The following is a 17396-nucleotide window of genomic DNA, read 5'->3' on the forward strand; positions in this document are numbered from 1 at the left end:
CGCGCCCGGCCAAAGGCTTTAATTTTTATCTTAAAAAAAATTTTTTTTTAAGACAGAGTCTTGCCTTATTGCCCAGACTGGAGTGCAGTGGTGTGATCTAGGCTCACTGCAACATTCACCTCCCGGGTTCAAGCAATTCTTCTGCCTCAGGAGAATATATAGGGTCTCACTCTGTCATCCAGGCTGGAGTGCAGTGGCATGATCACGACCTCCCTGCGCTCAGGTGATTCTGTCACCTCAGCCTTCCGTGTAGCTGGGAATACAGGTGTGAGCGAGCCACCACACCTGGCTAATTTTTATTTTTTATAGAGATGGTGTTTTGCCATGTTGCCCAGGCTGAACTGGAACTCGTGGGCTCAATCAATCCACCTGCCTCAGCCTCCCAAAGTGCTGGGGTTACAGGCATGAGCCACTGCACCTGGCCCATTCTTTTCTATTTGTCCATTCATGCACTGGTACAAACTTAAACTTTTAAAGCTTTAAAAATACACACACACGGCTGGACGCGATGGCTCATGCCTATAATCCCAGCCCTTTGGGAGGCTGAGGCGGGTGGATCACCTGAGGTCAGGAGTTCGAAACCAGTCTGACCAACATGGAGAAACCCCGTCTCTACTAAAAAAATTAGCTGGGTGTGCCCACGCCTGTAATCCCAGCTAATCAGAAGGCTGAGGCAGGAGAATCACTTGAACCCGGGAGGTGGGGGTTGCAGTGAGCTGAGATCGGGTCATTGCACTCCAGCCTGGGCAACAAAAGCGAAACTCCGTCTCAAAAAACAAACAAACAAAAACACACACACACACATTTTGAGACAGGGTCTAGCCCTGTTGCCCAAGCTGGAGTGCAGTGGTATGATCTAGCTCACTGTGGCCTTCTGGGCTCAAAGGGTCCTCCCACCTCAGCCTCCCAAGTAGCTGGGACTACAGGTGCATGCCACCATGCCTGGCTAATTTTTTAAACTTTTTGTAGAGACAGGATCTCACCATGTTGCCCAGGCTGGTCTCAAACTCTTGGGCTCAAGCAGTCCTCCTGCCTCAGCCTCCCAAATTGCTGGGATTACAGGTGTGAGTCACCACACCTAGTTATAAAGCTTTGTATTTTAAATATAGCTAGTAGAGGGGGCAATGAGAGGGATAGCATTAGGACAAATACCTAATGCATGCGGGGCTTAAAACCTAGATGATGGGTGCAGCAAACCACCATGGCACATGTATACCTATGTAACCTGCACATTCTGCATATGTATCCTGGTATAAATTAAATAAAATAAATTAAATTTAAAAAAAAAAAAAGGTAGTAGAGGCAGACCCTCCTCATCCTTGCTACATGTAGGATTCTGGAACCGGTCTACCTGGGGTTAAATCCTGGCTCTGTTACTTTGTGTGAGCTTGGGGAAGCTACTTAACCCCTCTGGGCTTCAGTTTCTTTATCTATGAGAAGACTTGATTGTAGTATCCACCTCGGAGTTGTTACATTAAGCACTATGTAAGTATACTTTTTCATTTTGCTTGTTCACCATTCTTCCATATGAACTTGAGAATCAGCTTGCCTGACTTCAATGTAAAATTTTGGCTTTTATATATATTATTTATAAAATAATTTATAATTTTATTATTTATAATTTATAAAAAGTATATATTACTTGCCGGGCATGGTGGCTCACGCCTGTAATCCCAATACTTTGGGAGGCCGAGGTGGGTGGATCACGAGGTCAGGAGATCAAGACCATCCTGGCTAACATGGTGAAACCCCGTCTCTACTAAAAATACAAAAAAAAAAATTATACGGATGTGGTGGCAGGTGCCTGTAGTCCCAGCTACTCAGGAGGCTGAGGCAGGAGAATGGTGTGAACCCGGGAGGTGGAGCTTGCAGTGAGCTGAGATCGCGCCACTGCACTCCAGCCTGGGCAACAGAGCAAGACTCTGTCTCAAAAAAAAAAAAAAAAAAAAAAAAAAATATATATATATATATATATATAAAAAACATAAAATATTGGCATTTTATTGGACTATTAAATTTAGAAATTTAAGGATAGTAGACATTTTTATAATAATGAGTTTCCCCACAGAACACAGGATAACACTTTTAATCAGATTTGCAAAAATACCTACCCATTCACTTCTTCCACTTCCACTACTTTAGCCCAAGCCATCATCTTTTCCTTGTCCTCTTAGTCTGTTCTCTCACACTGTAACCAAGTATCACTTCTTTGTGCAAAACCTTCTGACAGCTTCTCATTTATGAGTCAAAGCCTGGAGCCAGGTACGGTGGCTCATGCCTGTAATCCCAACACTTTGGGAGGCCAATGTGGGAGGATGGCTTGAGCCCAGGAGTTTGAGCATGTTGTGATCCATGATAGTGCCAACTGCACTCCAGCCTGTGCGAGAGTGAGACCACACCCTCCCCCCTCCCATCTCTTAAAAAGAAGAGTCAAATCCCGGAAGGGAATTGGAAAAATCCAAGACCAACTTTTAGTTGTGCTGCAGAAGAGAAGCAGCTGGGCAACAGGTGGAGAGGATGTGGGTTCAAGGAAGTTGTTTTGTTTGTATGCTGATGAGAACTAACCTGAAAAACTGGAGGAAATCGTTGAACTAGGAGATAGAAGGGCAAGTGCTGGAGAAATGTTTTTAAGTAGGCCTCCAGTCACGTTTCCTTCCATTCATTTTCCTGAGCCTGCCCCCAACAATTTAAAACGCACATCTGATCATGTTCAACTCCCCTGCTAAAACTTTCAATAACCCCCCACTACCTCCTGTAAAAACTTACAATTTAACCTGGCATACAAGACATTCCATTCTTTTTTGTTTTTTTGAAACAGAGTCTCGCTCTTGTCACCCAGGCTGGAGTGCAGTAGCGTGATCTCAGCTCACTGCAACCTCCACCTCCCAGACTCAAGTGATCCTCTGTCCTCAGCTTCCTGAGTAGCTAGGATTACAGGTGCCCCCCACCATGCCCGGCTAATTTTTGTACTTTTAGTAGAGACGGGGTTTCATCACATTTGGCCAGGCTGGTCTCGAACTCCTGACCTCAGGTGATCCACCCGCCTCGTCCTCCCAAAGTGCTGGGATTACAGGAATGAGCCACCATGCCTGGCCATTCCATTATTTCTTTAAAAATGTATGGGGTACCAGAGGTATGTAGCACTATGGTAGGTGCTGGTTATAGTTAACAAAACAGGCTGGGTCACCATCTTTGTGGAACTTAACGGTGTAGTTGGAAAGATACGTGAATAAGCTTGGGAGATTTGCTATAGGACAGGAGATACTAAGCAGTGTTTGGATGCCACTGGGAATAATTCAGAAGGAAGGATACAGATTCTATAGTAGAGACATGATCAAAAGAATTAAAGGCCTTGAGAAATGAGAGGGAATGATGAGACCCAGAGCATGTGTGGAGTGACTGAGTTTTGTAGAAGGGATACTTCAGTTGTAACTAGAGAGAAAGGTTGAGTGATGGAGTAGATAGATTTATAGATGGTGGGATGATGAATTCCATCAATGGTTTTTCAATGAAATGTGAAGCAAGGTCCTTAGCTAGATGGAGAGGAGAATATTAAATGGTCATTTCAGAGTATTAACAAGAAGTTACAGTTGTTGCTTATTTCTTACCTCCTACAGCTTCCTAGCTGTTTTACACTTCTGAGATTTTGATTTAGTTCTCATTATTCTTTTCTGGCAAATTTCTACTTGTTCTTCCAGACTTATCTGAGCCATCACTTTCTATGTCACCACACCTGGTACCTATCTCACTTCCACTATTAAAATACACTTTAGTTTGTATTTGTTTCGCCTACAAGACTAGTAAGATTCCTGAAAAGCTTGGTCTGTGTCCCTAGTGTCAAGCAGGACATTTAAGAAAGGATTTTTGATAAATGTTTAACAGACATTGTCTGTGGAATCCACAGCTAGAATTTATCTGATATGGAAGTGCCAAGGATTAACCAATCCCTAGAATGAAGCAGCTCATATGATATCTGTGCCCTTTTAAAAATGGCACTGTTTGGCTGTGCTTGTTGTCAATGCAGAGTGATCCTGCACCATTGCAGTATGGACACACCACCACGTTGGCTTTCATTTAGTCTTTTTGTTTTATTCAAATGTCAAAATGTAAGTTCCAAGATACAAATTATGTTTGATTTAAAAACATCAATTATGCTTTGTTAACAACTTCCAAAGCCAAATGTAAGTTGTTGTGACTAAAATGCCTCCCAGTCCATTTCTGGAGGATTACCCTTAATATGTTTAGCAGCTAGTCTGATTTCCACTCTACAAAAAGGAAAATGATGCTATAAGGGAAAGATAATGAACAAAGTTATAATATGTAAGACTTCCTGGGGAGAACCTGAACCATTACTAGGGAGACCAAGGAGAGGTGTTTCTGTTCCATACTATAGCAACCAGCCTTAACACTCTGTATACAAAGTGCATTTCTGATCCTACCCAGCCATAAATACCATACATCCCTTTTATTAATTATATCATAGAAAGCCCAACTCTTCATCAACAAGATTTAGAATTTCCTAATAGCTTCAGTTTTTCCCTAAAAAAAACTGTGTAAAAGGAAAGCTCAAGAGTCTATAAACCAAAAAAAAAGAACAAATATTTACATATGCTCTGATTTAAACAATTTCAAATGAGATTAAACTGAATGAATATAGAACTTGTACCACCATTATAGAAGGAAAGAAAAAAAAGCTTAAAAGTTACCCAAATATTTTAATATTTATGGAATTAAATGATACAATTTTCATTAAGACCCCAAATAGCCCACCACTTTTTAGCTTTGCTGTATAATGAAGGTTAGTAACTTATATGTTAGTGTGAACACATTTACTTTGGCTGACAGCAAAACATAGATTTTTCTTTAATGTTCTAAGAAGCCAAAGAATTAGACCAAAATGTTCAGCATCAAAAAACAAAAAAACTAGCTCAATACTTCAGGTTAAATACACAATATCAAGAAATTTTATTTAGGTAGCACATGGCTGTTACTATGACTGATACTGCATGCTATTTCTAGAATTAGATATGTATCTTTCTGGCTGGATGCGGCGGCTCATGCCTGTAATCTTAGCACTTTCAGAGGCCAAGGTGGCCGGATTGCCTGAGCTCAGGAGAGACCCAGCCTGGGCAACATGGCGAAACCCCGTCTCTACTAAAAATACAAAAAATTAGCCAGGTGTGGTGGTGCACGCCTGTAGTCCCAGCTACTCAGGAGGCTGAGGCATGAGAATCGCTTGAACCCGGGAGTCAGAGGTTGCAGTGAGCCAAGATTGTGCCACTGCACTCCAGCCTGGGTGACACAGCAAGACTCTGTCTCAAAAAAATAAAATAAAATAGATATATAACTTTCTGAAGATTTAAGCTAGACTTCAATTCCATGTACTCACCCATAGTAATAAAATGGATTAAAGATGGTAAATAAGGCCGGGTGTGGTGGCTTACGCCTGCAATCCCAGCACTTTGAGAGGCCGAGGCCAGCAGATCACAAGGTCAGGAGTTAGAGACTAGCCTGGCCAACAGGGTGAAACCCTGTCTCTACTAAAAATACAAAAATTAGCCAGGTGTGGTGGTGCGTGCCTATAATCCCAGCTACTCAGAAGGCTGAGGCAGGAAAATTGCTTGAACCTGGGAGGCGCAGGTTGCAGTGAGCCAAGATCGTACCACTGCACTCCAGCTTGGGACAGCATGAGACACCGCTCAAAAAAAAAAAAAAAAAAAGATTCGCCCAGGCGGGAGTGCAGTGGCACGATCTCAGCTCACTGTAACCTTTGCCCTCCGAGTTCAAGCGATTCTCCTGCCTCAGCCTCCCGAGTAGCTGGGATTACAGGTGCCTGTCACAGCGCCCAGCTAATTTTTCATATTTTTAGTAGAGCTGGGGTTTCACCATCTTGGCCAGGCTGGTCTTGAACTCCTGACCTCGTGATCCACCCGCCTCGGCCTCCCAAAGTGCTGGGATTACAGGCGTGAGCCACCATGCCCGGCCTACCTGGTCCAATTTTTAAGATGAATAAAATTCCAATATTTTCAGAAACATATGTGGGTAAAAAAGGTAACACTAAAGAATGGTATCTCAATATTCAATTTTAAAGAATTTATTTTCCCATTTGTAGAGTAACATTATTGTAAAATCTACGTTATCGCAATACCTGCATTGCTTAAAAGAATTCCTAAGAATTTTGTTAAAGCATATTTTTTTTTAAAACTGAACCAAAATAATGTACATTTTATCTCTAAACATTGTGTCATTTAAAGTCCATATAACATCCTCTGTAAAATCAATGTGATGTTACAATAATATACATGATCTGATTCTTATCCTAAAGGCTTCTCTGACCATGTATGATATCCAAGATAGATCCAATGCCTTTAATATCAGACTGTAGAGACAATTATGATCCTAAACAAAAGAAGGAAAAGCTGTATATACAGGACAGCAATATGACAGTTTAGCTGTTTGCAGCATCTGCTTGGCGGGGCCATCCTTCTTCTTCAACTCCAGAGTCATACTCCTCTTCAGAGGATTCTTTTGTTGGAGCTCTACAATGAAAAGCCATGTTTGTTTTTTTAAAATAAAAAATGGAGGTAAACATGATCTTTAAAATCAAAACAGCAAAGTAACCTCCCCTAGCTAAGAAAGCCACGATAATAGAAAATATTAGGAGCACTTTTAATATTAAGACTGCTTAGGCCAGACACAGTGGCTCACATCTGTAATCCCAGCACTTTGGAAGGCCGAGGAGGGCTGATCACTTGAGGTCAGGAGTTCAAGACCTGCCTGGCCAACATGTTGAAACCCCATCTCTACTAAAAATACAAAAATTAGCCGGGTGTGGTGGCACACGCCTGTAGTCCCAGCTACTCAGGAGGCTGAGGCAAGGGAATCGCTTGAACCCAGGAGGTGGAGGTTGCAGTAAGCCGAAATCATACCACTGCACTCCAGCCTGGGCGACAGAGCGAGACTTCGTCTCAAAAAAAAAAAAAAAAAAAAAAAGGAATTGCTTAGTAATATGGGAAACAGACTATACAACCAAGAGTTGCAAATAAACTTCCCAGCATTTTCCCTGACAAATTTATTACTGGGGGGGAGAAAAAAAAAGGACAATATGGCTTCAATTGTGAAGGCTTAAAAAATCCTCTTCTCCAAGAAAGTATCATCTGTTATTTCAACTCAAATGCTGGAATTTAGCATATGTATATGGTAAAGAAGCTATTTCTGATCAAATCCGTCTTGTCTCAAACTAGTAAAAATGATAATTCAGATCACCACAATTCCTTTAAAAGTCATACATCAACGTCATTAAACAATAAAAATAAAAGATTATATCTCTCTGGATAACTAAGGTTGTTCAAAACAAATCAACTGCTTCTAAAGTTATCTTGGAACATAAGCAAACATAAAACATAACATACCTTATGATTGAGTTAAACAGAAACCTAGCTTTTGTGTAGGTAACATTAATGTCAAGCATTGCATAGTAAACATTTATTGAATAAATCAGGGGTTAGGAAACTATAGCTTGCTAGCCAAATCCAGCCCATTGCCTTTTTTTATATATTTTTTGAGACCGAGTCTCACTTTGTCACCCAGGCTGGAGTGCAGTGGTGCGATCTTGGCTCATTGCAACCTCTACCTCCCAGGTTCAAGTGATTCTCCTGCCTCAGCCTCCCGAGTAGCTGGGACTACAGACACACACCACCACGCACAGCTAATTTTTGTATTTTTAGTAGAGACAGAGTTTCACCATGTTGGCCAGGATGGTCTCTATCTCTTGACCTCGTGATCCGCCCACCTCGGCCTCCTGAAGTGCTGGGATTACAGGTGTGAGCCACCACACCCGGCCTGAAGATCAACTTTCAAAGACTCACAAAATACTATTATTTTATAATACCCAAATTAGATTTTTCTACATAAAACTTGAGATTACTGCTTCCCTTAGAAATATAATAATTTTTATGTAATTTTAAAATGACAAACCAATAAACATAGCAATGAGGAGCTCATCTTAAATTTTCTATCTGTTCTGGCTTGAAAATACATTTTACCGGATGTATCCTGGTTCCTTTTTTCCTTCTACTACTTCTTTGTCAACCTCCACACATACGATATCAGAATTAGGGACTTCAAACATTGGTTCTAGTAACAGCTTTTCCTAAAGAAATAAAAAGTAATGAATCACATTGAAAACAGATTACATACAAGTGCTTTTATTCTATAAATCACAAATTGGTGGGGGGAGGGGAGAGGAATAGCATTAGGAGATATACCTAATGCTAAATGGCGAATTAATGGGTGCAGCACACCAGCATGGCACATGTATACATATGTAACTAACCTGCACATTGTGCACATGTACCCTAAAACTTAAAGTATAATAATAAAAAAAAAAAAATCACAAATTGGAATCCATTCACTCAAGGAAAAAGAAACAAACAAAACAAATATATATATTTGGGATTATATAAATAAACATATGTGTGTGTGTGTGTGTGTGTATATATATATATTTGGGATTATAGCTGTGATTACAGGCATAAGCCACCACATCTGGCCAATTTTTTGTATTTTTAGTAAAGATGGGGTTTTGCCATGTTGTCCAGGCTGGTCTTGAACTCCTGAGCTCAGGCAATCCATACCTGCCTCAGCCTCCCAAAGTGCTAGGATTATGGGCATAAGCCACCATGCCCGGCCTCTTCTTTTTTTTTTATTTTTTGTTTGTTTTGAGAGATGAGGGTCTATGTTGCCCAGGCTGGTCTCAACCTCCTGGGCTCAAGCAATCCTCCTCCCTTGGCCTTCCAAAGTGTTGGGATTTATAGGTGTGAGTTACCAGACCCAATCTCGATTTTCTGTGTCATTAATCATATTATGTCTATGTCCTTTGTTGCAAACACCTTGAAGTTCCTTTTTGAGAAAAAGCAAAATATAATCTACTGTGATTAAAAAAAAAAAAAATTCAGGCCAGGCGTGGTGGCTCACGCCTGTAATCCCAGCACTTTGGGAGGCTGAGGCAAGCAGATCACCTGAGGTCAGGAGTTTGAGACCAGACTGGCCAACATGGTGAAACCCCGTCTCCACTAAAAATACAAAAATTAGCCAGGTGTGGTGGTTCTTGCCTATAGTTCCAGCTACTTGGGAGGCTAAGGTGGGAAGACTGCTTGAGCCTCAGCCTGGGAGATGGAGATTGCAGTGAGCCAAGATCGCACCACTGCACTCCTTTATTTGAGACTCTGTCTCAAAATATATATATATATTTTCCAAAAGGAAAACAGGGAAGCTTAATATACTCAAAACTCAGACTAAGAAATAATTGTTTTTATAGAATAATGCCAACTCACCATTATGGACCGAAGGCCTCGTGCACCTGTTTTTCGTTCTAGTGCCAATCTGGCTATAGCTTTCAAAGCATCCTCAGTAACATTCAGTTCACACTACAAATACATTAAAAATAAATTGTAACTTTTATTGTTAATTTCTACCTCTAGAAAATGTACCATTAAGTAAGGGCACAATTTCTCATGGTGTTTTGGAACCTTGCCTTCAAGAAGCAATTGCTTCTATCAATTAATCCATGACAGTATCAGTATTATGAATTGCAAGTTTGTTCTGAAGCTTGAAGATGTTTTCTAGATTAACATGGACTCCCTAGGATTTTTTTCAACATTTACTAAACCTCTGTGTGTTACATACTAGGGATTTAATGATGAACAGACATCATCTTTGCCAAGCAACTTACAGTCTATTGTGTGATGACAGATGACAGATTAGCAAACTAGCATTTATAGTCCAGTGTATGTACATGGAGCTAAGGGAGCAGCAAAGCGGGAGACATCTAAATAAGACTAGGGAACCACTGGAGGATTTTAAGCAAGGGAGTAAAAACATTAGCCTTATCTTTAATCATTCAATAAATATTTAAGAACTTAGTATCCATTTGTTGGGCACTGTTCTCAATGATCCATTCCAGAAGTAAAGAGGAAGATAATGATATTTTGGTGGTGATAGTCACAGACAGACATGAGACAGGCAGACCAATTAAGAACTAAATGCATGGGTCAAGGTGAATAATATCAAAGGGGCTTGACTTGAGGCAGTGGCAATGGAGAAGAAGAGACTGATATTTAGAGACACAAAGTTCACAAAACCCAAACCATTTGTTATCCAATTGGGTATGTGGGCTAGGTGTTTGGCTACAGAGATGTATATGTGGGATTAATAAAACTATTTTGGCAAAATAATATAAAAATATACACAGTATGTCACAACAAAAGCATTTAGAATATCAAGACTGAAAGGACAATCCTGTACGCCTGGCTTGGAGGTGTTGAGGTAGGCTAATGGCATTATTTTTCTTGGGCTTTAGGCTATAATGATGGTTTTAATTCAGAAAAAATAAAGACAACTCCTAAATTCTAACATAATACAATTATGCCTTCCTTGATTCCTAGATCCATATTTAGTAAGGAATAGGCTGGTATTCTAGATGAGCAGAATTTGTTTTTGTTGTTAGGTTAATTTATATAGAATTTCAATAGCAAGAAAATAAAAAATAACTAAGTAAAAAAAATAAAAATCTAACCTTATCCATGCTGAATAAGGCCTGGTACTGAGGAATAACAGCATTTCGTGGCTCAGTTAGTATTTGTACAAGTGTTTTCTCATCTAGACTATGCAATGGAACCACCACAGGCAACCGTCCCACAAACTCAGGAATCATGCCAAACTCAATCAGATCTCTGGCTTCCACATGACGCAATAACCGATCTTTTTCTTCAATGTCTTGGTGAGTATTTGATTCCCCACTTCGATTAGCAAGGTCTGCAGCAGCTGCAGCCCTTCTGCCTTTTCCCAGATTAGATGGTGTTCCAAATCCAAGATACTGCCAAAGAAATGATGCATATTTATAATTAGTAGAATCAAATGATAGTGTATTAAGTACTTTTCATACATATTTCATATGATCTTTGTAACAACTCTATGAAGAAGGTTTTATTATCATTTACATTTTACAAAGAAAAAAAACAGGCTTAGAGAGTTTAATATCTTGACCAAAATCTTATTGCTGTAAGTGGCAAAGCCAGAATTTGAACTCAGGTCTGTCTGCCTTCAGAATTGAGAACCTAACCACTATGTAATAACCAACACACAAAGAATGAATTCTAATAAAAGCCGGTAAGAACTACAAAGGGAGTTCCTTGGAACTCAGATAATAAGGTTGCAGGGTTTATTCAAAACTTCTAGATGAGTGTGGTTTCCAAAAGGTAAAAAACTATAAATACGGAGCTACAAGCAGCCTAACGAGAAAATTATCTGTTAGTGTCTTAAGTCATGATTCTTCTAAAATCATGATTTTGGTCTGCATACAGTTAGAATAATTTAGATTTTATAAAAACCATGTAAGAATGACATCAAACAAGAATGTTAACTCTTGCAAAGCTAGAGTCCTCAAAAACATAAAAAAATAAAACGAATGCTAACTTTGCTGAACAAGGTTGGGTGTATAAAGGCATATGGATCTTGCTTCAGTCAACATAAATGAACTGTACTCCAGGCAATTCCCAAAAAGTTTAATTTTGACATGTCATATAGCTTTTGTCAAAAGAACAAGAGAAGTACATGATAATGTGCAAACATAGCCTAAGCTAAAAATCTGTTTGCAGGCTGGACCTGGTGGCTCATGCCTGTAATCTCAGCACTTTGGGAGGCTGAGGCGGGTGAATCAGTTGAGGTTAGGAGTTCGACACCAGCCTGGCCAACATGGTGAAACCCTGTCTCTACTAAAAATACAAAAAGTAGCTGGGCATGGTGGTGTGCACCTATAATCCCAGCTGCTCGGGAGGCCAAGGCAGGAGGATTGCTTGAACCTCAGAGTCGCGGAGGTTGCAGGGAGCTGAGATCATGCCACTGCACTCCAGCCTGGGCGACAAAGCAAGACTGTCTCAAAAAATCTGTCTGCAATGGACTGAATATTTAAGTGTCCCCAAATTTGTATATTGAAATCCTAACCCTGTATTATTAGGAGGTGGGGCCAGGTAATAAGAACTAGAGCATATGGAAGGCATATAGAGCTTGCTTCAGTCAAGGTTAATAAGAACTAGAGCCCATGATTGCTCCCCTAATTTTCATTAATAAAGTTCACAGCTAAATGGAGTGACCTAATTCTCAACAAATCAGAATAACAACTGAAACCTTCCTTCTGTGTACTTCTGATTCCTTTTCTGACATTACTTTCAAATCTTCTGTCCTACATGTTTCTAGCTTCAAATCCTTTTTGGAAGTATGAAGTATTAATTATAAATAAATATTAGAACATGGTCTTTGCTTTTAGTTACAGAGTTTCAAATACGAGGTTCTCTCTCTCACACACACACCCCCAAAGAAATAATTTCTTCTTTCTAATTTGTTAGGCTAATTTATGCAGTATTTCAATGACACAAAAAACAAATTTTCATATTAAGTTATGTTTTGGCTGCTATTGAAATTTTGCATAAATTAGCAGAAAAATAAAAATCTAACCATATCCATGCTGAATAAGGCCTGGTACTGAGGAATAACAATAATTACATGACACGGTTAGTATTTTTAAAAGTGTTTCCTCACCTAGGTCAGGCAAAGGAACTACCATGGACAACCACATCATTATGTGGTTATTATTATGATTATTATTTTTTACTACTATTAAACTATTACTTAAACTAGTACACTCAAGACCAAGAAGACTTAACAGCAAGCAATATAGCACACAGCTGATCTATGACATAAAGATTTCAAATAGAATGTTATGTAATATAAAAGTGATCACTCGTGGCTATTATGCAAACTACAAAACCATGGAAAATACAGGTGTTTTCTGGGCTTCCTGCCGCTATGCTGACATTACATTTTGTTGTACTCAATCAAAAAATAAGTACTGGGCATGTACTATGAGGATATGAAGAAACAAGTCCCAGTCCCAATTAAAAGCAGGGGTTATAAGAAGAAACACCTATAAAACTAGGTGGGACCACAACCCTTCCCGGATCTGCCAAAATGCTCCCCTCCATTGGTGAATGTCAGCAGTGATCTATGGCAGACTCTATGAGCAAGGGCAATGGAGATAAACTTTATTGGGCACCAGTAAATTGGGCAGGAGGAATGAATAGAAATTGTACTGATGCAGCAACTACCTCCAATAATGAACTCCCTAGATAAAATATTAAGTTGAACTCATCAAGTTACACTTTTAAAATGCCCATAGAGGCCGGGCGCGGTGGCTCATGCCTGTAATCCCAGAATTTTGAGAGGCCGAGGTGGGCGGATCACGAGGTCAGGAGATCAAGACCATCCTGGCCAACATGGTGAAACCGCGTCTCTACTAAAAATACAAAAATTAGCTGGGTGTGGTGGCGCGTGCCTGTAATCCCAGCTACTCACGAAGCGGAGGCACAAGAATCACTTGAACCCAGGAGACGGAGGTTGCAGTAAGCCTAGATCGCTCCACTGCACTCCAACCTGGTGACAGAGCAAGACTCCATCTCCAAAAAAATAAAATAAAAGCCCATGTATGGATGATATTTAGAAATCTTTCAATTTACTACTCTGAAGTTGGCTTTTGTTTTTTTTGTTTTTTGTGGGGAAAAGCGAGATCAGATTGTTACTATGTCTGTGTAGAAAGAAGTAGACATAAGAGACTCCATTTTGTTCTGTACTAAGAAAAATTCTTCTGCCTCGAGATGCGGTTAATCTGTGACCTTACCCCCAACCCCGTGCTCTCTGAAACATGTGCTGTGTCAAACTCAGGGTTAAATGGATTAAGGGTTGTGCAAGATGTGCTTTGTTAAACAAATGCTTGAAGGCAGTATGCTCCTTAAGAGTCATCACCACTCCCTAATTTCAAGTACCCAGGGACACAAAACACTGCGGAAGGCCGCAGGGACCTCTGCCTAGGAAAGCCAGGTATTGTCCAAGGTTTCTCCCCATGTGATAGTCTGAAATATGGCCTCGTGGGAAGGGAAAGACCTGACCGTCCCCCAGCCCGACACCCGTAAAGGGTCTGTGCTGAGGAGGATTAGTATAAGAGGAAGGCATGCCTCTTGCAGTTGAGACAAGAGGAAGGCATCTGTCTCCTGCCCGTCCCTGGGCAACGGAATGTCTCGGTATAAAACCCCATTGTACATTCCATCTACTGAGATAGGGAAAAACCGCCTTAGGGCTGGAGGTGAGACATGCGGGCAGCAATACTGCTTAGCAAAGCATTGAGATGTTTATGTGTATGCATATCTAAAGCACAGCACTTGATTCTTTACCTTGTCTATGATGCAAAGACCTTTGTTCACGTGTTTGTCTGCTGACCCTCTCCCCACTATTGTCTTGTGACCATGACACATCCCCCTCTCTGAGAAACACCGACAAATAATCAATAAATACTAAGGGAACTCAGAAGCCAGAGGGATCCTCCATATGCTGAACGCTGGTCCCCTGGGTCCCCTTATTTCTTTCTCTATACTTTGTCTCTGTGTCTTTTTCTTTTCCAAGTCTCTCGTTCCACCTAACGAGAAACACCCACAGGTTTGGAGGGGCGACCCACCCCTTCGGGTTTTTTTTGTTTTTTTTTAAAACAGAGTCTTGCTCTGTTGCCCAGGCTGGAGTGCAGTGGCTCAGTGGCGCAATCTCGGCTCACTGTAACCTCCACCTCCTGGGTTCAAGGGAGTCCCCTGCCTCAGCCTCCCAAGTAGCTGGGATTACAGGTGCCTGCCACCACGCCCGGCTAATTAGTGGAGACGGAGTTCCACCATATTAGCCAGGATGGTCTGGATCTCCTGATCTCATGATCTGCCCACCTCGGCCTCACAAAGTGCTAGGATTACAGGTGTGAGCCACCGCGCCCAGCCTACTCTGAAGTTTAAAAAAAAAAACAAATACAGCAAGTCCTCACTTAACATTGTTGATGGGTTCTTGGAAACTGCAACTTTAAATGAAACAACATACAACATGTCCTCCAATAATGTCATTTTGTTCAACATAATTTCCTTATGAAACTGATGAGGAAAAATTAGTTTGTTAAGTGTCATTTCGCTTAAAGTTGCAGTTTCCAAGAATCTATGGGATGACGTTAAGTGAGGACTTACTGTATATTTCTTTGTTTTTTTATTTTTTGAGACGGAGTCTCACTCTATCGCCCAGGTTGGAGTGCAGTGGCGCAATCTTGGCTCACTGCAACCTCCGCCTCCCATGTTCAAGCGATTCTCCTGCCTCAGCCTCCCAAGTAGCTGGGATTACAGGCACCCACCACCACTCCTGGCTAATTTTTTGTATTTTTAGTAGAGACAGGGTTTCATGTTGGCCAGGCTGGTCCTGAACTCCTGAGCTCAGGCAATCTGCCCGCCTTGGCCTCCCAAAGAACTGGGATTATAGGCATTGAGTCACCGCACCCTTCCCTGTATATTTCTGATATGCTCTAAGAAAACCCAACTCTTATAATTAAAACTATGACTGGTAGCCCGCAGATATGAGAATGGAAACTGAGTGTACATCCTTTAAATGCTCTCTATCCTTCTAGTAACCCCTCAGAAAAACTTACCTTTTCATTTTTCCTCCTGCTGATGATTCTGTCTAAACCATTGAAAGCACCAGATGCCACAAACAGGATGTTTGTTGTATCAACTTGAACTGTTTCTCCACGGAGCTTTCGGGAATTCTTTTCTGGAACATTGACTATTGTGCCTTCTAGTAGTTTTAATAAGCCCTAAATAAAGAACAAATGATTTATAGCATCACCATATAAGTACATTATTTATTATACTTTAGACAATGGGATTAAATGGGGAAAACAATATGTGATTATGGTCAATGCACATACCTAACGAAACTCCCACATTCCTATAACTAACAAGAAAATCTAATGCATTTATCACATTAATAATTAATACATTTATTTGAAATGGTTACAGAACTTGATGCATTGTAATTCAGGAAAACAGTCAACCTGAGAGGTTGTTTTTGATAGTAAAGACATAATTCTGACATAAACACAGAATTATGACTGTATAAAATGGTGTTCAAACATGGTGGGAACATTCAAAATTAGAAAACAGTTGAAGATATGTCTTTCACATAAATTAAAATTCTATTCCACTTACAGTATTAAACTTTGAGACTACCTATATTTGGAGATGCTTTTATAAAAAAAAATTTCCAGCACATAAGTGTGATTATACCTCTCTATGTCTCTGTCAAAAAGTGAAACAATTTTCCTCACCCTTTAATAGTTTATGTCATAATTAGTTATCATTAAAAGGTCAAGTTGGCCAACAGATCATTGTGACTTCAAGTATGGCTCTGCAAGGAATTAAACATTATTTTATACCTATCTTCTAAATAAGTGGAAGGAATAAGAAGCATGTACATAGTTCATTCATGTCTAGTTAGAATCATAACTTTCTTCAAAAGTATTCTAGAAATGTTTAACTGGGCCTTTGAGAAAAAAAAAAGATTAAATTTCATTTTTTCTGTTCTTCAAAATATTTTAAATTTCCTAACAAGGTAATTTGTTATTTCAAATTGTCAACAACTTTCTTTTAGGATCTAAACTACTTCAAAATGATATGTGGAGTTTGGGGGCGGAAGAAATAAACAAAACAGAATCTAATTGAATGTGAAACCAAACGTACAATATTTGGGAGGTTGATGTATTCCCTTCCTTTTAGTGGGCTTGAACAAAATATTCAACTGCTTACTTGCTGAACGCCTTCTCCACCTACATCCCGTAACTGATGAATGCCTGGCACACTGCCAATCTTATCTACTTCATCCAGAAAGACAATTCCTATAATTTAAGGAGGATTCTATTTATAATACGAAAAAGATATACACAAGATAGCCTCAGCTTTAAAATACTTAGGTAGCTAGAGAGCAAAGTTATTTGATCTTTCATACTTAACATATGCAATAGCTTGACATTATAAAAATGCACTTTTATTTCTCCCATCCATCATTTTGTACAACTGCTTTGTAATCTGCTCTACAGAGTAACATTTACGTATGGTAACAAAATCTCCTTGACAACAGTGATTTGCCCCACTAACGTATATGAATTCTTTATAGTATGGAAGCAGGAGGTATCTGCAGTGCTAGTATTAACAAAACTTTAGCTTACTCTTTCCCGCCTATATTCTTGTCTTAAAGAAATTTGAACAGGAAGCTGTCATGCTCTTCACGTGAACAAGAACAGATGATAAATGAAGGAGCAACGCAGCATCCATGACATCCTGTAGGTCAACAGGCTAAACTGTTTCTAGAGTCATCTGGTACCCTCCTCCTTTGCCCCTGCCCTGTCCTGTCTTAATCTAAGCAGTGGAAGTCTTGAGGGGAGTTAAAACAAGAAAAGCAATGATAGTATTAAGGATCTAATGGGACAGTAA

The 17396-nt window shown here is 40.0% G+C and overlaps 1 protein-coding gene across 2 annotated transcripts in view; it reads right to left on the reverse strand.

Moving 5' to 3' along the window:
- Window positions 1–4068: 4068 nt before the first annotated feature.
- CLPX (caseinolytic mitochondrial matrix peptidase chaperone subunit X) overlaps window positions 4069–17396 on the reverse strand; it is a 42882-nt gene continuing 29554 nt past the window's right edge. For both annotated transcript variants that reach the window (XM_054450194.2, XM_054450195.2), the window contains 6 exons: window positions 16713–16801; window positions 15557–15721; window positions 10577–10876; window positions 9336–9428; window positions 8046–8152; window positions 4069–6539 (listed from right to left, as the gene is read on the reverse strand). In XM_054450194.2, coding sequence (XP_054306169.1) covers window positions 6449–6539; window positions 8046–8152; window positions 9336–9428; window positions 10577–10876; window positions 15557–15721; window positions 16713–16801 — 845 coding nt within the window. In that variant the 3' untranslated portion in view covers window positions 4069–6448. The remainder of the gene's footprint in view (window positions 6540–8045; window positions 8153–9335; window positions 9429–10576; window positions 10877–15556; window positions 15722–16712; window positions 16802–17396) is intronic.

The sequence above is a fragment of the Pongo pygmaeus genome, chromosome 16 (assembly GCF_028885625.2).
Source record: "Pongo pygmaeus isolate AG05252 chromosome 16, NHGRI_mPonPyg2-v2.0_pri, whole genome shotgun sequence".
Classification (NCBI taxonomy): domain Eukaryota; kingdom Metazoa; phylum Chordata; class Mammalia; order Primates; family Hominidae; genus Pongo; species Pongo pygmaeus.